The 21,594-nt window shown below is 48.3% G+C and overlaps 1 protein-coding gene across 4 annotated transcripts in view; it reads left to right on the top strand.

Moving 5' to 3' along the window:
* The window catches only part of ppargc1b (peroxisome proliferator-activated receptor gamma, coactivator 1 beta), a 138,435-nt gene that overhangs the window by 88,785 nt on the left and 28,056 nt on the right, over positions 1–21,594 (top strand). For all 4 annotated transcript variants that reach the window (XM_078231091.1, XM_078231093.1, XM_078231089.1 and 1 more), the window contains exon 2: positions 20,666–20,842. In XM_078231091.1, coding sequence (XP_078087217.1) covers positions 20,666–20,842 — 177 coding nt within the window. The remainder of the gene's footprint in view (positions 1–20,665; positions 20,843–21,594) is intronic.

Raw genomic sequence — 21,594 nt, forward strand, 5'->3', positions numbered from 1 at the left:
TTATTAAGAGTTACATCATTTACTCCTGGGTCCAAATTCAAGGAGAGTCCTCTGCATAAGTTCCCCAAAGATTGACAGTTGATTATCTCAGCTGAGGTCAAGGTTTGCAGGAGAGAGCAAAATGGAGGGAGTGGAGGCCACCAGGAGGCCTCAAAAGAAAAGAAGGATCAAATTTTCACTTCCAAGTTGGGTGTGCAAAGTCGGAGGAAAATTCCCAATTCCCCAAAGCCAACTGGGGAGAAACCACACCTAGAGGTCAGATGTGTTTGGTTGGGGAGCAGGTGGGGGCTAACTCGTGTCGGGCCCACCACTCCCAGAAACAATGTGGAGGTCGACACAAGGGCTGCCAAGGGCTGAGGTGGGCTTCTTAAGAGGCCTGCCTAGGTGCTCTGGGTAATAGGAACGGTAAAACAACCCTCAAGTCCTCACCCCAACCATTCCCCATGTCCAATACATTCCAGCTCATGCTCTGTGCTCCCTTGACCCCTCATAGAATCATAGAAACCCTACAGTGCAGACGGAGGCCATCCAACCCATCGAGTCTATACCAACAACAATCCCACCTAGGCCCTATCCCCGTAACCTCACCTATTTACCCCAGTAATCCCTCTAACCTACATATCCTGGGGCACTAATGGGTAATTTAGCATAGCTAATGCACCTAACCAGCACATCTTTGAATGTACCTTCATGCCATCCTTATCAATCTATGCATCTCTGCCCACTTCCCCCATTGCCCCTCATACCCTCCATGCTGACCATGCTCTTTTACCCAGCCCATAGCCTTTTGTAGCCATTGAACCATCTTAGTGCCAGCTCATGACCCCCCCCTCCGCCCCCCACCATCCCCATAGTCCCTTTGCCAACTTAGTGCTGACTCATTTCCCCACCACCCTACTCCCTTACACCCTCCATGCCAATTCATCCAGTATCCACCGTGGGAAAACACCAGAGCTATGCTGTGAGGAAAGAAAATGAAGTTCTAAATATCTATTACAGATTTCTCCATATTTAAAAAAAACACTCTCGATGGTGAAAACAAATCCCAGTGATTGAATGGATAGAAATAAACAAAGCTGCACTTCCCGATTAAAAGACTTGTTTTATTTTATTTTAATAAGAGGAATTACGTAAACTGAAATATCCACACACACTTACATGTTGTGTCATTATCCTGCTCTTTCATATTCTGCTTCAAAGCAGTTTCCAGTCTATAGTTCTGTCATAAAAGACGTTTTGTTAACAGCCAGCTTCAACCCTAACCACATTTACGAGCAATTTGTGAGAGAATCTGGTTCATTGAGGTTTGCAAGAATTTGTTCAGCTTTTTCCATCTGCTCAGGATTTCTCCTGAATAAGCCAGGTGGTCACTTCTACTAATTGCAAGTCAAAATGGGAGTTTTAAGATTATCAAAAGGAATTAAGTCATAATACCATTCCTAGAATTTCTTTGCTGCGGATTATACTGATAGTGAATCTCTGGATCTCAGTCAATGAAAGTAACTTTAGAATACTCAGAATGGCACATCTGATCTGCATGCCAGTTTTATATCAATGTGAAATAAATGTCAAATATCCATACTGTAAATTGTATGGGGCTCCAAGGACCTCATTGCTTTACTTTTACCCCCCCCCCCCCCCCCCACAAAAACCAAACATTAATTACCCATTCACTGCCCACTGGCAGCTGGGCCACCTCGCTACCTGCACTAATAGTATAATTGTGATGGGGACAGGGTTGGGGCAGGTGGGTGACAGGCTGCCAGTGGATTTAACGTCTCCCCCACCTTCAACCCTGTCAATGAAAAGCATTAAATCTAGTCCGTGGTCATTATGGAAATGAAGGAGGCAATTTGGCCCATCGAGATCATGCTGACTCTCTGTAGGGCAATTCAGTCAGTTCCATTTCTCTGCTCTGTCCCCGTAGCCCTGCAGGGTTTTATCCCTCAACTGCCCAAGCACTTTCCTTCTTGAAATCATTCTTCCCTTACACCAGGTCATTCCAGATCATCCCCCACTTCAAAATAAATTCTCCCCCAGATCCTTCCTGCATCTTTTGCCCAAAACCTTTAATCGGTTTCCCCTTGTCCTTGTCCTATCAGCTAATTGGAACAGCTTTTTTTAGTCTACCTTATCTCAGCTGTCATAATCTTGTATATCAAATGTGTACATAAAATCTCCCTCCAATCTCCTTTGGCCCAAGAGAACAACTCCAGTTTATGTAAACTAACCTTGTAGCAAAATCCCACATGCCTGGAACCATTGTAGTAAATCTCCTTTGTCCTCTGCACCCTTTCAATGGCTTTCATATTTATTTAAGTGTGACGACTGGACTGGATGCAATAGTCTAGTTGTAGCCTAACTAGTGTTTAGTAATGGTTCAGTATAACTTCCTTCCTTTTGTACTCAATATTTCTATTTATGGAGCCCAAGATCTCATATGCATCGCTAACTACTCTCACTGTGTCCTGCCATTTTCGAGGATCTAATCACTTGAACCCCTGTGTCCCTCTGTCTATGTACATTCTTTGGAACTGTGGCATTTAGTCTATATTGCCTTTCTCAATTCCTTCTGCCAAAATGAATTGCCTCATGCTCTCTGTATTAAATTCCATCTGCCTTGTCTGCCCATTCTGCAACCCACTGTCCTATTGCTATTGACGGTATTATCCTCATTGTCAATCACACCGCCACATTTGGTATCACCGTGGAATTTAGAGACTTTACTTTGTATTCCAATATCCAAGTCATTTGTACCTATTAAAAAAGCAGTGGTCTTAGCCTTGAACCTTGGGGAACACTGTGGTCTACCATCTCCTAGTCTGACAAACAGCCATTTACTACAACTCATGTTTTCTGTCCTGAAACCATTCTCTTTCTATCCAAGATGACACTGACCCTCCTGTTTCATGAGTCCAAGACTTTTTTAACGTTCTTATGACAACATCCACTGCTTTCCCTTAATCAATCCTCTCAATTATTTCATCAAACAGTCCAAGCAGAGTAGTCAAACACCACCTGTCTCCATGCTGACTCCTCTTGATTGACTTAAACCTCTCCAAGTGCCTATCATTTTTTTTTCCTCTGGTCATTGTTTTGAAAACCTTACCCACCACTGATAAGTTGACCGGCCTTTAGTTACTGGGAACTCCTTACAGCTTTACATTTGCACATTCTCCTTGTGTCTGGTTTTCCTCCGGGTGCTCCAGTTTCCTCCCACAGTCCAAAGATGTGCAGGTTAGGTGGATTTGCCATGGTAAATTACCTCTTAGTGTCCACAATGTGTAGGTTAGGGGGATTAGTGAGGTAAATTTGTAGGGTTGCCTGGGTAAGATGCTCTGTCAAGGAATCAGTGCAGACTCAATGGGCCAAATGGCCTCCTTCTGCACTGTAGGGATTCTATGATTCCTCTTTTTTGCTCCACTTTTATTAATATTTTTTCAGCATCCTCTTCCCACGAAGTTGCTTTTTTGCAAAAATATATTTTCGTAAAATATCTGAAAGAACGTTACAAACATTTCAAAATGGCTGTCACCCAAAGTGCAAGTTCTCTACTTAGATCATGTTGCACTCCGAGATGCTTCAATACAGTCAAAAGAACATTACAGGCATTTCAAAATGGTCATTACAAATGGTGCAAAGGTATTTAAGTTGTCTAAATAGATCAGGTTGCACTCTGAGGTGTTTCCATACAATTGTGATACATCTAATATTCACTGTATAGAACAATACAAACTATTCAATAAACATTCTAATCTTGCCCAGCCCTCTAAGCACACTCATTAACCCTAATAGGCCCCACCCACCCACCTCTTACTACATTTTAGAATCAGTCATAGAATTCCGACAGTGCAGAAGGAAGCCATTCGGCTCATCGAGTCTGCACCATCTCTCAGAATATCTTACCCCAGGCCCTCTCCCCTGCCCTATCCCCGTAACCCATTTACTATGGCTAACCCATGTAGCCTACGCATCTTGGGACACCAAGGGGCAATTTAGCATGGGCAATTCACCTAACCTGCACATCTTTGGATTCTGGGAGGAAACCGAAGCACCCGGAGGAAACCCACACAGACACTGAGTGAACATGCAAACTCCACAGGCTGGAATTGAACCTGTGTCGCTGGTGCTGTGGGGCAGCAGTGCGAACCACTCTGCCACCATGCCAAAAGTGAAAAAAACTTGGACTGGGTATAAAATGAGCTGGCCATTCATGCCACCCTTTCTGTGCTATGACTGAAGACCCAATGTGATGCATAGAAATGATTAATCACAGTTATAATCTGAATCTTTATTTTCAAAACCAACCCGTGTGAATTTAGCTTCAAATCTGAAATGTGAACAATGGCAACGTATAAAGCCTTTTTCAACTTGATGTGAAAATTCACCCAGAGTAAAATTTGATATGACCACTGGGTGTTGGAACACTAACTTCTATGCCGAGGATTCATGAAGCTTTAATACACAGTCTTATTGTACACAGCCATTGAAAAACATCATGGCCAGAATTTTACTGCCCCTCCCACCCACTAGGATATTACGGTCCCGCTGAAGTAAACGGCAATTTAAATGGCCCACCTTGTCTGCGGGGGTTGGGGGGGGGTGAGGTACGCCATGATGGGGCCTTACAATCTGGCCCGTGAGATGTCTCGCTGTGAAATTTGATGGAAGTAGTAACGGCTCTGATAGTTTATTGAATTGGATGCTGTCTTGGGTCTATGCTGAGATGGTGGATTTTAGCTGGAATGATGGTAAGCACACAATAGTTGGTTTGAGGATCAATGTGTGAAGGACGGAGAGACATGCCAGAGGTCTCTACTCCTGTTCACTCTATATTGACTACTGAAGAAAAGTGTGGAATGGTGGAGTTCAGGTGAGGACAGGATTGGGCTTTATGTACTCATTGCCTAGGTTCACAGGTGAATGAAAACCATTAGCAATTCATGTTTTATTTTGAACGCAAAAGTTTAATTATGCCATGAAGAATAGCAATTGTAAAAAAAAAACCATGAGCGTGAACTGGCTGGACAAAACCTTGTATCTATTCAAACGTCACATTCTAAAGTGGATGATACGTCCATGCTTTGTCGCAAATTTTAATTTTCTCCTTGGATGTATTTATTTTGAAACATTGTTTAATAGACGCCTCGACACTCTTTCTTCCCCACCTCCCGCATTGTCGCGGCTTTATCTAATTTGGATAGCAGTGTTGTGTTAATTGGAAACTGGCCTCGGGTTGCAGTGCTGTAATTAAATTTGGTTGAGGCTTCTTGATCGAGGTACTGTACTTAACTTTTGTGCTTGGTTTGGAATTGTTCCTCATTGTTCGGTTGACACCTGAGATTGGTGTGACCAGTCACAAGACGTGTTATCTTTCCAACATTGCAAAGGTTGCATTTTCATTTCAGTAAAAGGGTTGCTCAATATTTTATCAGGAAGCCTTTTCCTTATCAGCCCTACACAGCAATTGAACAGCATGTCAAAAATATATTCACTTTTATAGTTACTTTACAATGCTTTATGTCTTACATGGAACCGAGGACTAATTAAGGTATAGATATTGATAGAAGTTCCATGTCTAAGTCCAAAAGGCAGTGGCTTCAGTTATCAATGATGTGGCATAGTTCTAGCGGAAGACTGGAGATAACCCATGTCAATTATACTTCAGTAACTATACCTTGAAAGGTTTGAAAAGACCTGAGACAAATTTGTAATTGAAGAATAAAGTTCTGAAGAACTGGCAGCCAACCATTTCCCCTTTTCCCAGAGCACACAGCAATCTGAACAACAACAAAAAAAGACCTTTGCAAAAAACTAGCCTGAATAATTGTGATTTGTACTAACGATGGAACTATTTATTTGAGTGATATCGTATCCTAAATACTAATATGTGACATAGCTACTGCACTAATTATTAACAACACTGTACACTTTGTCTTAGATTAACTACTCATTCAGAGAATTTTGTAGGTCACAAAAATTATTAACTCGATATTGAGTACTTCACTGAATTCTTATCTAACACCCAACTTACTTATCGTTATTTATTATTGACAAGAAGAATGTGAGATAGAAAGAAAGAATTTGCATTTAAATTGTGCCCTTTGTGCCCTCTATGTCCCAAGGCACCTCGCAGCTAATGAATTATTTTAAACAGTAATCACTGTTGCTTGGTAGATAAATGCAGCTGTCAAAATGCACAGTGAAATCCCACAGCCATTTTGGTCAGGTTACCCAAGGAGTACATGTTTACTCACCACCAGGAGAACGCCTTGTATACTTTGGAAAACGTGCACATAGAGCCTGTTGCAACTACTTGATGGGGCCTCAGTTTAAGCTTCATCCAGATAATAGCATTTCCGACATTGCAGTGATCCCTCATTCCATGAAAAGATGTCAGCCTAGATTATTATGTGCTCAAATGTTGAAGACTTGGAGTGCAGCTTGAACCCACAGCTTACCAGATCAGAGATAGATGTATCATTACTAATTCTCTCAGAACAAAGAATGTTTGCCAATAATGGAAATGTTCTGAACCTTGTTATGATGATGGTACATTATTAATGTGTTTTTTTAAAGGCCCAATTGTCCTTCGCCACGCTCTCCCCCCGCGCTCCCCCTCCACCTCGTGCTCCCCCTCCCCCCACGCTCTCCTCCGCCCCCGCTCCCCCTCCCCCCCCGCGCTCCCCCCCGCGCTCCCCCCCCCCCCGCGCTCCCTCCCCCTCCCCCCCGCGCTCCCCTCCCCCCCGCGCTCCCCCTCCCCCCCGCGCTCCCCCTCCCCCCCGCGCTCCCCCTCCCCCCGCGCTCCCCCTCCCCCCCGCTCCCCCCTCCCCCCCGCGCTCCCCTCACCCCCCGCGCTTCCCCTCCCCCGCGCTCCCCCTCCCCCCCGCGCTCCCTCTACCCCCCGCGCTCCCCCTCCCCCACCGCGCTCCCCTCCCCCCGCGCTCCCCCTCCCCACCGCGCTCCCCCTCCCCCCCCGCGCTCCCTCTCCCCCCCCCGTCCCCCGCGCTCCCCCTCCCCCGCGCTCCCCCTCCCCGCGTCCCCCCTTCCCCCCCCGCGCTCCCCTTCCCCCCACCCGCGCTCCCACTCCCCCCCGCGCTCCCCCGCCCCCCCGCGCTACCCCTCCCCACCGAGCTCCCCCTCCCCCCCCGCGTTCCCCTCCCCCCCCGTGCTCCCCCACCCCCCCGCGCTCCCCCTCCTCCTCCCGCGCTACCCCTCTCCCCCGCGCTCCCTCTAACCCCCCCCGCGCTCCCCCTTCCCCCCCCGCGCTCCCCCTTCCCCCCCCCCCGCTCCCACTCCCCCCCGCGCTCCCCCGCCCCCCCGCGCTACCCCTCCCCAACGCGCTCCCCCTCCCCCCCCGCGTTCCCCTCCTCCCCCGCGCTCCCCCACCCCCCCGCGCTCCCCCTCCCGCGCTACCCTTCCCCCCGCGCTCCCTCTAACCCCCCCGCGATCCCCCTACCCCCCCCCCGCGCTCCCCCTACCCCCACCCCTCGCTCCCCCTACCCCCCCCCCAACCGCGGTCCCCCCCCCGCGGTCCCCCCCCCGCGGTCCCCCCCCCCCCCCCGCGGTCCCCCCCCCACGCTCCCCCCCCCCCCCGCGCTCCCCCTCCCCCCCCGCACTCCCCCTCCCCCCGCCGCGCTCCCCCTTCCCCCCGCGCTCCACTTCCCCCCCACTTTCCCCCTCCCCCCCACACTCCCCCTCCCCCCCGCGCTCCCCCTCCCCCCCACGCTCCCCCTCCCCCCACGCTCCCCCTCCCCCCCGCCCCCTCCCCCTCTCCCCCGTGCTCCCCCTCCCCCCCGTGCTCCCCCTCCCCCCCCCGTGCTCCCCCTCCCCCCCCCGTGCTCCCCCTCCCCCCAACCATGCTCCCCCTCCCCCCACGCTCCCCCTCCCCCCACGCTCCCCCTCCCCACCACGCTCCCCCTCCCCCCACGCTCCTCCTCCCCTGCGCTCCCCCTCCCCCCCGCGCTCCCCCTCCCCCCGCGCTCCCCCTCCCCCGCGCTCCCCATCCCCCCGCGCTCCCCCTCCCCCCGCGGTCCCCCTCCCCCCGTGCTCCCCCTCCCCCTGCGCTCCCCCTCCCCCCGCGCTCCCCCTCCCCCCGCGCTCCCCCTCCCCCCGCGCTCCCCCTCCCCCCGCGCTCCCCCTCCCCCCGCGCTCCCCCTCCCCCCGCGCTCCCCCTCCCCCTGCGCTCCCCCTCCCCCCGCGCTCCCCCTCCCCCGCGCTCCCCCTCCCCCCGCGCTCCCCCTCCCCCCGCGCTCCCCCTCCCCCGCGCTCCCCCTCCCCCCGCGCTCCCCCTCCCCCCGCGCTCCCCCTCCCCCCGCGCTCCCCCTCCCCCCGCGCTCCCCCTCCCCCCGCGCTCCCCCTCCCCCCGCGCTCCCCCTCCCCCCGCGCTCCCCCTCCCCCCGCGCTCCCCCTCCCCCCGCGCTCCCCCTCCCCCCGCGCTCCCCCTCCCCCCGCGCTCCCCCTCCCCCCGCGCTCCCCCTCCCCCCGCGCTCCCCCTCCCCCCGCGCTCCCCCTCCCCCCGCGCTCCCCCTCCCCCCGCGCTCCCCCTCCCCCCGCCTCCCCCGCGCTCCCCCTCCCCCGCGCTCCCCCTCCCCCCCGCGCTCCCCCTCCCCCCGCGCTCCCCCTCCCCCCGCGCTCCCCCTCCCCCCGCGCTCCCCCTCCCCCCGCGCTCCCCCTCCCCCGCGCACCCCCTCCCCCCCGCGCTCCCCCTCGCCCCACCCGCGCGCGCCCCCTCGCCCCACCCGCGCGCGCCCCCTCGCCCCACCCGCGCGCGCCCCCTCGCCCCACCCGCGCGCGCCCCCTCGCCCCACCCGCGCGCGCCCCCTCGCCCCACCCGCGCGCGCCCCCTGGCCCCACCCGCGCGCGCCCCCTGTCCCCACCCCCGCGCTCCCCCTCCCCCCGCGCTCCCCCTCCCCCCGCGCTCCCCCTCCCCCCGCGCTCCCCCTCCCCCCGCGCTCCCCCTCCCCCCGCGCTCCCCCTCCCCCCGCGCTCCCCCTCCCCCCGCGCACCCCCTCCCCCCCGCGCTCCCCCTGGCCCCACCCGCGCGCTCCCCCTGGCCCCACCCGCGCGCTCCCCCTGGCCCCACCCGCGCGCGCCCCCTGGCCCCACCCGCGCGCGCCCCCTGGCCCCACCCGCGCGCGCCACCTGGCCCCACCCGCGCGCGCCCCCTGGCCCCACCCGCGCGCGCCCCCTGGCCCCACCCGCGCGCGCCCCCTGGCCCCACCCGCGCGTCCCCCTGGCCCCACCCGCGCGCGCCCCCCTCGCCCCACCCGCGCGCGCCCCCCTCGCCCCACCCGCGCTTGTCCCGCCCGCGCTCGCCCCCCCCTCGCGTGCCCCACCCGCGCTCGCCCCGCCTGCGCGCAGCCCCCTCGCCCCACCGGCGCGCGCCCCCTCGGCCCACCCGCGCGCGCCCCACACGCGCTCGCCCCCCCCTCGCGTGCCCCACCCGCGCTCGCCCCCCCTCGCGTGTCCCACCCACACTCGCCCCCCTCGCGCGCCCCCCTCGCCACACCCGCACGCGCCCCCCTCGCCCCACCCGCGCGCGCCCCACACGCGCTCGCCCCCCCCTCGCGTGCCCCACCCGCGCTCGCCCCCCCTCGCGTGTCCCACCCACACTCGCCCCCCTCGCGCGCCCCCCTCGCCACACCCGCACGCGCCCCCCTCGCCCCACCCGCGCGCGCCCCACCCGCGCTCGCCCCCCCTCGCTCGCCCCACCCGCGCTCGCCCCCCCTCGCGTGCCCCACCCGCGCTCGCCCCACCCGTGCGCGCCCCCCTCGCCACACCCGCACGTGCCCCCCTCGCCCCACCCTCGCGCGCCCCCACCCGCGCTCACCCCTCCCACGCTCGCCCCACCCGCGCGCTACCTGCGCTCGCCCCACCCGTGCGCGCCCCCCCTCGCCCCACCCGTGCGCGCCCCCCCTCGCCCCACCCGCGCACGCCCCCACCCGCGCTCGCCCCACCCACGCACGCCCCCACCCGCGCTCGCCCCACCGCGCACGCCCCCCTGCTCCCTGAAGGTTGCTTGAGAACAATTATTTGAAGAGTTCAGCTTCATTTGTGGGGGGTAAAAAGTAGGTTCTCAACAATTTTGCCCAAACTGAAGGATCAGTGGCTATCGGAGATACTGGAAATGTTTAAATGCTGAACAATTAATAATACCTGTAAATTTTTCAGCAATAGATACTTTTATCATACTTCATTAATGAAACCAAATCTTCCCATTGCTTTAAAACTTAACAATATTTATTGCCTTAAAGATAAATGAGCACCTTATGTTGTTATCGAGGTGTCGCGGGATGCTTCCTCGCTGTTTTTGAAGTGCAACATCTGTTAAGTTTTGTTCATCGGATTTTATGTAAACTATTTAATAAATCTGTTTTACCTCATTTGATTTTGCAGTTTTAAGGAACCAACATTTCAACGTTTATGAACAAAGATGATCCTTAAAGCTATAATCGTACATCATGATTTCCTCCACCTAACAGGAAATCTTTGCTTCCTGCCTTTGTTTGCGAGACAGTCTTTGTAATTATCCTTAAGAATGATTGGTAATAATGTTTGTGGCCTGGAAGAGTCTGTGCTTCACATCTGTGTAGCATGTGAGAGATTGGAGCCCCTCTTCCATGATCTGAGGGGGGTGCTTCTCAATTTCACACTGCACTTTAGTCCCACTCTTCTGATCTTTGGCCACCCAGTACGAGCAGATGGGAGACCTCCTCATGGGCCTGCACAAGGTGATCACCGGCAGGCCCAAGCAGCAGGCAGTCAAGGGGGTTGTTTGCCTTCACTGCTTTCACTAGGAAGGGTACAGAGGAGACCCACCAGGATGTTGACTGGGTTGGAACCTTTCAGCAATGAAGAGAGGGTGGTTAGGCTGAAAGTCGTTTTCCTTAGAACAGAGAAGACTGAAGGGGGACCCAATTGAGGTGCACAAAATTATGAGGGATATGGATAGAAATAAACTTTTGCCTTTAGCAGAGTGGTCAATAACCAGGGGGCTTAGATTTAAGGTAATGGGCAGGAGATTTAGAGGGGATTTGAGGAAAAACCTTTTCACCCAGAGGGTGCTGGAAATCTGGAACTCACTGCCTGAAAGGGGGTAGAAGTGGGAACACTCACTACATTTAAGAAGCATTTAGATGAGCCCTTGAAATGCCATCTTTAGAGCAACAAATATTTTTATGTTTTAAAGCCGTGGAAGGTGGCGCAGATGTGATGGGCCAAAGGGCCTCTTTCTGTGCTGTAAAACTCTGACTCTATGACCCTACCTGCCTCAAGCCTTGGTGTCCCTAGATAGGGAGCACGCAGTGTGTGTTGAGACATTTCAGACCTTGTGGGACCAGTGGGCACAGGTGTAACTGGAGTTCATCACTGCCCATGCAAATGTCACTTTAAGTTGATTAGTTAAGCTTCCTTCAAGTTTAAAAAAAAAATTTTGTTGCAGTACATTAGTGCTGTCCCTTTCAAATGGGGCACTTAGTTCTTCTTTCTTCGCATTCTTCTGGTTGGATCAAAAGGAGGCATAAGTAATGCACCTTGATGCTGTCATCATAAGATTGTTATCATTCTATATTATCCTTTAGTATTCACAGTTTGCATTACAAAATCATTACAATTCTGGTTCACTCCAGATGTTTTTTGTTCTTTGTCCCAAAGCAAAGATTACATGTGCAAGTCCTTGCTTTCTAAGAACTGATATGTGACTAACCCAGGATCACCAGGTGACCAATGGAAGCCTTTTACCAGTGAGGTACACAGTGGGAATGGTCTCGGAAGACACCCCACATTCCTGATCTCCAAATCCGGTAGAAAAGAACTTGGTCTTTATCAAAACAGGAATAATCTAGAAGCAAAGTGAACACAGCGTTAGAATACTTGATTTTATGTCAATATTTGAAAATTAAAATTCTGAAGCCACTTTATTACTAGCCTTTGAGTACAAATGCTTTTTTAATGTGAGGAATGCAATTCCTGGAGTCTTCCTTTTGCCTCTGGCCCATGTAGTCATTCTGCAAGACGGAAGTGAATGCTTTGAGCCAGGGTTGTTTGCTTCTTCCCACTCCTTCAAGTTGGGACCAAAGAAAATAAATAATTAGTGCTCCTGATTAATCAAAGTTAATCTACCGTGTACGATTTTCACAGGAAACGATAGCTTCTTTGATGCCGGTTCCCCACAAGTTATGCACCTTCAAGATAAAGCAGGACTGTATGAGTCTTGCTTGTAGGACCACCTGGTGGGACAGTTGCAAAGGCTATAGAATGTCGGTGTAGGCAGGTGACAGCCCGATGAACAATATTAATTATTTCTGTCATCCAGGCTGACTTGGCATCTGCTATGCTTTGTTAGGCAATGTGACCTCCTTGGACCTAAACGACACAGATATCAGACAAAACAGTCAACCTGTTTAATCTGTCTACAAGCAATCAAGGTAATAAAAGATATGCGGAGCTGCAGACCACTTAAATACTTTCCCAATTAACCTGCCTTCTCCGAAGCCAGAAACTGCTGACCATTATAAAACAATGTTATTGTATTTGCAAGCTTAAGATTCTAATAAAATGTACAAGGCATGAAGCAAAATAGGTTTGTCACACGTAACTGTATCATTTAATGATGCCTGGTAATTTTCAGTGAAAATTGTAAGAAGAACACAGCTCAGAGGATGACGGGGTGAATTTTGATTCCTGGCTCAAAGCCAATGGGCTGTGTTGGCCATTGGCTCAGGTACTGCAGTGGGAGGACCCTTCCATTTTAATAACCAGGCCTCATTGACATCCTGCTGGCTAGCTGTGCCTGAAATGGACAGCTCGCTGCTTCATGAAAATTCGAGAGTCCGGAGCCTGTCAGCAGTGTGCCAGGAAGGCAGCTTTGCAGATGGGAAGAAGTGAGCCTGAGGCATTAGTTGCCAGAGTTTTCTTTAGAGTTCTGGAGAAACATTCCAAACAAGGCCTCCACTCCTTGTTCGCCAAACAAGGCACAGCAAGGATTTGCAGTACCTCACTCATTCAGCATTAAAATTCCATTGAGATCCCAATAGGACCCCAATTTACGGAAGTTTGTGAGATTCCCACCTGAGACAGGCAAGTGCCTCAGCTATCAAAACCACCATTAAAACGTCTGGGGGTGGGAATGAATCAGTAAGCTTATTGCTTCCATTTTAACTCCCATTTTGCCTGGTTTCCGTCGGGCAGAGGGTCTTACATTCCCCCGGTGAGTCACATGCCTCTTTTATTATAAATGCCATGCAGTCATGGAATGTACAATTTTCCAGCAGAAAAAGAGGCCCTTTGGCCCATTGTCCCTGTGCCGGCTCTTTGAAAGAATTATCTAGTTCATCCCACTCTCCTGCTTCTTGCCCAAGGCCATGCAAATTTTCCTTTTTTAGCTTCTGCTACAAATTCGGGGAGTGCATTTCACAACATTAGAATGAAAGAAAGAGTGCTGAAAGAATTTTCCTCCTTTTTTGTGGATTTTTAAGTGTACTCCACAAGTGGCATGGCCTTATAAATCAGAGCTGACATTCGTCCACAATGAAATGTACACCTTTTAAATCTGTAGCTTATAGTAGTGCAACTTTCCATGGTGTGTGATTAAATGAAGAATGTGCAAAGTACGGCTTTTGCTTATTTGATGTTTAAGTGTGACATACAGGTTGTGGAACCACTTCGAGTGGAAATAGTTTCCCATTACAGTTTTGACCTTCTAAATTTGCCCCGTTAAGAGGTGTTGAATTTGGTTCTCAGTGGCGAGGTTGAAACAATGATGCGTGCTGATATGGCAGGCAGGATTGTTTAGACCAGCATTGTGAAAATTGCATTGCCTGCTCAATTTGGCAATGTCAAAGCTCAATTCTTCTGTGACCAAAAATAAAATGACAACTGCCACATTGAGTGCCTTCAGCAATGGAAATTTGCATTTGCTGCCATAATACTTTGCTTGGGAGCAAGGGAATAATGTTTGTGAGGTGAAGCTCTTTGCCTTCGCAGGCATGAATGCTGCCTTCTAATAATAAAAACAGGGTACTTATAAATAACACTCCAAGAACATGGGACCCTATTGGGAATTGTCTGCTGGCTAACCAATTGGATCGTTCCAGTTTAATTAACTATCTACTAAACTGTTGAAGTCTATAAATGACAACATGATACCGGATAAGGACACTGCTCATGTGCTGAAATACTATCTCAGTTGATTTTTACACTCTAGCCTGTGGTACAAAATAGGTCCCTTCACTTCAATGAAATAAATGAATTGTGATGCAGAAGAGCTGCTCAATTATGGGGAAACAAATCTGCCTCATGGTCAGAGTTCAATCTAATGAAATACTTACTATGCTAATAAAAACTCTGAAACTGTTGTGGAGAGAGATGTTGTTCTTGACTCCAGCTGAAATACAAAACAAAAAGCACACAAAGTGACCCATTTAGTATATTGAATGAAGGTTAGATGCTCGCGGTCTGAGCATACCTGCATTCGGAGGTGAAGCCACCTGCATTCAAGCTGGCATTGAGTATCGAGGACGTGACCTTACTCCTTTTGCCAACATTACTGAATGAATCCCTGTGAGTGATGGGTTGTATAACGTCGGCATTTTTTTTGTCAAGAGTTTGAATTATCAGCAGAGCGTTATGCACACATGAGCATTGGTGTTGCAGTTGTTGGCAAGTACATTGCAGTGACCAGGAAGAAATAAAGACTGCATTTATTGAGTGCTGTTCCCAATCTCGGAACAACACAAAGTGCTTTTCATCCAAGAATACAATAATCTGCACTCGGGCGGGTCTGTGAGTGTACCTACACCAGTGGACCAGCAGTGATTCAAGATGGCCCACCACCGTCTTCTCAAAGGCAATTAGGGATGGGCAACAAATCTGACCTTGCCAGTGATACCCAAATCCCAGGAATTTTTTTTTTAAACTGCAGATTCTGAGCTCGTGGTCAGTTTTCTGTTGTCTATTTCTTCTCAAGATCCAACTGCCCTATAAAACAGTCTTTCTTTGGTAAAAGGGATGATTGCTGTTTGCTTGAGGTTTAAGATTACCAGAGCTCAACCCTCAGCAGGCAGTTGCAAGCCACCCTCCAAGTCGAATGTGCATGTATCATTGTAACATTATTTGGCCATGATATGCCACAGTCTTCCGAAAATGACCCTCAAAGTCTGACTTGTTCAATGCAAAATATATTATGGGTGATTGTACGAATATGGTTTATGATATTGCAGTTTAATGCGACTCTTCTAACCATTACATTCATGAATAGGGCAACACACCAAGCTATGTTCATCATGTATTCCAGTAAGTACCCATATAAGAGCACAGAACAGCTTCCTCTGCATCAAACTTATGGATTCTGCATTTCTCTTTCAAATTCATAATTAACCATCTCCAAACCATACCCCTGAATGGGATTACTGATAGACATCAAACTTAAATGTAGAATATGCAAGAGTTATTCTGAATCTTGCAAAAATGTTTCCTTGGCTATTTTAGATTTTCGAGCTGTAATCTCCAATTAGCCCATATCTGTGAATCCAGACACTCGAATACTTCAAAGTACCTTCAAATGAATCGCCTACTTCTGTGTAAGCATGGCATCACTGCAGATCTGATTTGGCTGGACATTCCAAAAAGACTCCGTTGATTAAATTAAGTAATAGATGGTGAAATTGTTAACTACGAATTCTTCAATCTCCCATAAATTAGTGCCCATTCACTAACTTGGAAGTTGCTATTTATTATTAGTTTTCTACAGGATCTTAAAATCTTCTGTGACTATTAATTCAAAGCAGTGATTACCAAACAAGCTGTTTATTACCTCGCTAGAAAGCTTGTGTTCTATTCAGATTTTGCTGGAAGCCTTTGTGAAAATTATAAACCAATTAGTGAAGATCACTCTGTTCATGACCAAAGTCATGGCTTTGGGGAACTGATTTGGCTCAATCTGAGACAGCTAATCTTTCTAATGCGAATAAAATTCTCAGTTGTTAGCTGCGTTCAAAAACATTCTAGTTGTTAGCTGCGTTCAAAAACATTCTGGTTGTGCGGTGGACTGCCATAGCAGTTCTCAGGCCCATCAGGATTAATTGTAGTTGTGAGTAGTAGGATTTCTCTCTCCCTCTCTTGTGGTCCACTAGTTAGTTACAGTTACACAATTCCCTAAACCAAAGAAGCACTTAGTAGGACTCATTCACAACCACGTCAAAACACCTCGCCATACATAATAGATAAATCTATCAGCAAACCACATTAGAAAAGAATTGGTATTTATATGGCGCCATTCACAGTCCCAGGGTGTTGCAAACCACTTTAAAAGTAATGAAGTACTTTTCAAGTGTAGTCACTCTTGTAATGTTGGAAGCGCATTGTACAGCTGAGTAACATTAACTTGCTTTGAATATATCTTGCAGTTTTCCATTATGCGGAATATAAAGCATCAGTTCTTAAAAAAGAAAATGCTGGCTGACTCCCAATATACGTGCACTGTGAAAGTATTTTTGATGCAACATTTGAAGGCATTGGTGACCTTCTCTACTACTGAACTCTAGATGTTTACATCAAAGAATTGTGTGCACGCCAGACTTTGCAAGAGCAATCCAAAACTAATCACATTATCCCAGGCTCTCCCCGTAGTCCTGCTTCTACATCAAATATTTATCCAATTTTCTCTTCAGAGATGCAATGGTTTCTGCCTCAATTACCAGCTGTGGTAAAGCATTTCATATTCCAACAACCTGCTTGTGCCTTGTAGATGGTGGGAATTCAGGAGGTGAGAATTCAGATTCCAGTCTCTGACCTGCACTTGTGGCCACAGTATCTGTATGACCTAATTTCATTTTTTTGTCAATGGTAACCTCCAGGTCGATGGTGGGAGATTCGGCAACGATAATACCATTGAATCTCAAGGAGAGATGGTTAGATTCTCTTTCGTTGGAGATGGTCATTGCCTGAAGTCTGTGTGAATCATAGAATCCCTACTATGCAGAAGGAGGACATTCGGCGAGCTTGCATCGACAACAATTCCATCCAGGCCGTATCTCCGCAACCCGATGTATTTACCCTGCTAGTGCCCCTGACACTAAGGAGTAATTTGGTAGCACTGAGGAGGAACAATCGATCTGAGTGAGTTTCCTTCCAGTCCCAGTGTTACTTGCCACTTATCAGCCTGAACCCGAATGTTGTCCAAATCTTGCTGCATGTGGAAACAGGCTGCTTCAGTATCTGAGGACTCATGAATGACGTTGAACAATCATCAGCGAACATCCCCACATCTGACCTAATGATGGAGGGAATGTCATTGATGAAACAGCTGAAGATGGTTGGGCCTGGGGCACTAACCTGAGCGACTGTAATGTCCTGGGACTGAAACAATCAGCCTCCAACAACCACAATTTTGCTTTGTGCTAGGCATGACTCCGTACTGTCTTTTTCCTCTGATTTCCATTAACTTCGATTTTGTTGAGGTCCTTTGGTACAACACTTGGTCAAATGCTGCCTTAATGTCAGGGGCATTCACTCTCACTTCAGGTATAGTTATAGTTCAGGGACAGGTTTAATTGTAGCGCCATTTCCTTGGAAGCAAGCCACCGTTTCTTTGCGAGTGCATTATATTTGGTTTCAGAGGGCTGTTGAGAATATATTCACTTTCTAACTCAGTTTAAGTTATCTGAAAGTTGTTGATGACGTCAGTAATGAAAAAAATGAAAGTAAGATTTGAGATGGAAGCAATTAATTTGGGAAGAAATTACAAAAAGGGTTGCAAAAATGAATATAGAATCCCTACTGTGCACAAGGAGGCCATTCGGCCCATCAAGCCTGTACCGACAACAATCCCACCCAGGCCCTATCCCTGTAAGCCCACGTATTTACCTGCTAGTTCCCCTGACACTAAAGGGTAATTTATCATGGCCAATCAACCGAACCCGCACATCTTTGCAGTATGAATGTAGGATACTGAGTAGGATAGTAGGAGTGGAGTGAAATCATAAAATTTTATTTTAATGTATTTCCACTTTCTAACTGAATCCCCAGTGAGACTAGGAGAGTGTATAAACACACACACACGCACACACTTTTGCTGCAGCAGACAGCAGTCACCTTGTGTTGCAGTGAAGGAAAGTGCTATCATTCGAAGGGGGGATTCAGTGTCGAGAAACAGATGGGGTTTTAAGTGCATTACCTGTCAACAGCATCTAGTGTAAACCTGCAGTGTGACATCAAGATTGCTGCCAGGGACTGGAAGGAAACTCACTCAGATTGATTGTTCCTACTCAGTGCTACCAAAATGTGACTTTCAGCAAGCGTTTAGAATTGATTACCTGAGGTCTACATAGTCTACAAGACCTTCAAAGGACTGATTGGAAGAACTGATTTAGACAAGCAAAATTAATTTAAATTGATCAGACCAAGGTTTACTTATTTATTTATTTTGTTTAAAAAAATCACTGAGCACACAGATCCTGCAAGCAGGTGTGACTGGAATCCTTTCTTGAGGCTTTACTACAAAGGAGACCTTGTGGGTAATAGCTTATTCAAAACAGCACAGTATGATATATGGCTATCCATCTTATTGAGGTATTTTGTCATTTGGAGATTGTCCGGTGTACTTTGTGTGAAGAGAATTCTTCTATCTTATTATGATTGGAATCATACAAGGCAGAGCATTTTCTAAATTTTATTTTGTTGCGTCTTTATCTGTTACACCAACCAACAAATGGAGGGGAATCAGTGTAGCTAAATATTTCTAAAGCTAGCCAAATAATTCAGTCACTAGCATGGCGATTACTGTGACAGAAGAAAAATTATAATTAACTACAATAAATTATCGCCTAACATTTGCACTGGTAGCACTGCGTCGTAAGATTGCTTCAACCTTCTTATCAAGCATTGTAGAATAAATTAAACACTGCACTATTGCATTTTTGCATTATTGCTATCATATCATTTGTGAGAGAGGTTTCTAGGACTCGTGAGGTAATAAAAATAATGAATTTTATTTGGGTTTTTAAGTCATTGTAATATCCTTTTTGTCCTTCATGTCCTGGAAGTGTGCTGATTCTAACTGCTCAGCTGAATAGCATGTGTATGATCCTAATGCTGTTATGGACAGTCAGGCTGCCACCAAATTGAATTAAAGTACGATGGCCCAGAAATTGGATCATGCCCAAATTGCGTGTGATTCAGGCCCAGCATGTGCAAGAAATGCCTAATAAGGTCGACAGCATGTAGGCGTAGGGTGGTGACAAGATGGGAGTCCAATGTGAGTTCAGGGAAAGTGCTGGGAGGAAATTGGGAGAGGGTGATGGCAGGGTCAGGAGTGACCTACAGTTTGAACGTGGAGCACTCCTGCTCCTCCTGGCTTCACGCTAAACTTTCTAATGGTGCCTCCAATTACCTTGCATTCGGGACAAGTCAATTTTCATAAATTGCTGTGACATGCGAACATATTTAAATTAGACCTCGGGCGGGATTTTCCGGCCATGCTCTCCCCAAGACTGGAAAGTCCCGCCCGGGGTCGATAGACCTTTGCATGGTCCGTGTCCCACCTGCTACAAATCCCGTGGCGGGCAGGATGGCAAAATTCCTCCCCTGATCTTTTGCTCTAAACCCAAATCAAAATAATGTTGGATGTTTTACGAATGGTTGTTTGGTAACCTCTTTGTATCTGTTTTTGACTTGGAAAATGAGCACCTCCAGATCCAATTTCACCCACTTAATGTTAAGCACGCCCACAATATACTTTTCTCGTGCTTTGTATAGTCAGTTGCATACTGTGCATGGTATAAAATTAACACTGGTTAACCCTGGGAAGCTCAGAATGCATCATCAATCATTTACCTGTCATCTTTATGTGAAAGAATGTAGGTATTGGCTGACCTCAAAATAAATGTTGAAATTTAAGTGTAGATTTTGGATATTTCCATAGTTGAAATACATTTTAACCATATGAGTATTGCTTGTAGAACTGTATAAATTAAATAAACTGTGCTTATTTAGCGTCTTTTACGTTCTCTGGGCATCACAAAGCACTTCACAGCAAATGATTTATTTGTGTAATCACTGTTCTTTTGTAGACAGTTACAGAAGACACTTGTGAACAACAAGGCCACACAAACAATAAATAAGATAACTAACCAGTTAATCTGTTCCGGTGATATTACAGAGGGATGAATGTTAAACTGGAAAGAGAAGTTGCAAAACAGTTTATACTTCTTTAATGGCTCAGATTATATGCCTGCAAGGAAAGTGTTATTACCTATGATGGTGCAAATTGATCATTATCAAGTTGACCTGACCTTATCCCCAACCTATGTTTGCAGAAACTAAAATTCCTGTCAATGAAAGGCATATAAATGCCTCTTTTAGACTTGGATTGACTTAATGTCTCCAATCCTATTAGAGTCAGAGTGTGGTAGTAATTTTACGCAGCGTTTTATCATGCAGAACTTTTGAAACATTAAGTGTACCTATATGTTAAAGTCAATGGGGAAAAAAAACAGTTGGTTCATACCTTTACTTTGCCATCAAATTTGCACTGTGCCACGGTGATCATCGAAACATTATTACTGTATCAAGCCATGTTTAAAGTTTGATTGTATCTAGATTGTTCCCTCTTTCCGTGACCGAGGTTTACAGCAGATGAACTCTGATTATACCCCTTCTCTTGCAGTTTGGTTCAGTGGCTGGTGAGGACCGTCTATACTCAGATTTTCCAGAAATTGACCTATCCCAGCTGGATGTAAATGATCTTGATTCGGTTAGCTGCCTCAGTGAACTTCGGTGGGACAATGACCAAACAGAAATAAGTTCCAGCCAGTACAGTACAGATGATTCTGAGCTTTTTGAAGTAAGTATGTGTGTTAGTTCTTGTGCTCAATTTGGACAGTGGTAAATACGCTTAAACGTAATAGAAGATAAATCCTTCTGACTGATTCTACTGGAGCTAAAACATTTTGCTATGCTAATCATATGCCATTGATATATACTCAATGTTGGACGGGGTAAACTGAGATCATTATGGGTTATCAGGCTGTGCGTGGTTGTGCATTAGCCAAAGGATATTGAAGAGCGTTGCAAGGTAGTTTAATATAAACCTAACTGCTATTAATTTAATGCACACTTGCATCACGTACAGAGTCATTCCATAAATATGCTTGAGTAGTCCTATTTTATTAATCTTATTTAAAATCTGGGTTGTCCATTTCTCCACGTTATCAGTAGTCAAGGTCTGTGATTAATTTAAGACATCCAGTGCATCCTAATGTAATCAGTCAGTCAACTGCATACCGAAGCTGAATGACTGGTTTTGGATTGAAGGTGCCGTCAGTTGAACAGTTTGATACTCACGTCTGTGGTTCATTTGCTGGAGGTGAGATGCTGTATTGCAGCAAGGAAAATGGAGAAGAGGATTGGTGCAATGACAAAACATTGTTTGACACCAGTCTTCACCACGACAGGGTCTGTGGTGATAGTGCTGGTGAGGAACCGAGTTTTCATGTCGTCATGGAGTAGGGGGAGGACAGGTGACAAATCTTGGAGGGCAGCTACATTGAGGAGGATCCTCCATGAGCCTCCACGGCTGACAAGAGTCAAAGGATT

This window comes from Mustelus asterias, chromosome 16 (assembly GCF_964213995.1).
Source record: "Mustelus asterias chromosome 16, sMusAst1.hap1.1, whole genome shotgun sequence".
NCBI lineage: Eukaryota > Metazoa > Chordata > Chondrichthyes > Carcharhiniformes > Triakidae > Mustelus > Mustelus asterias.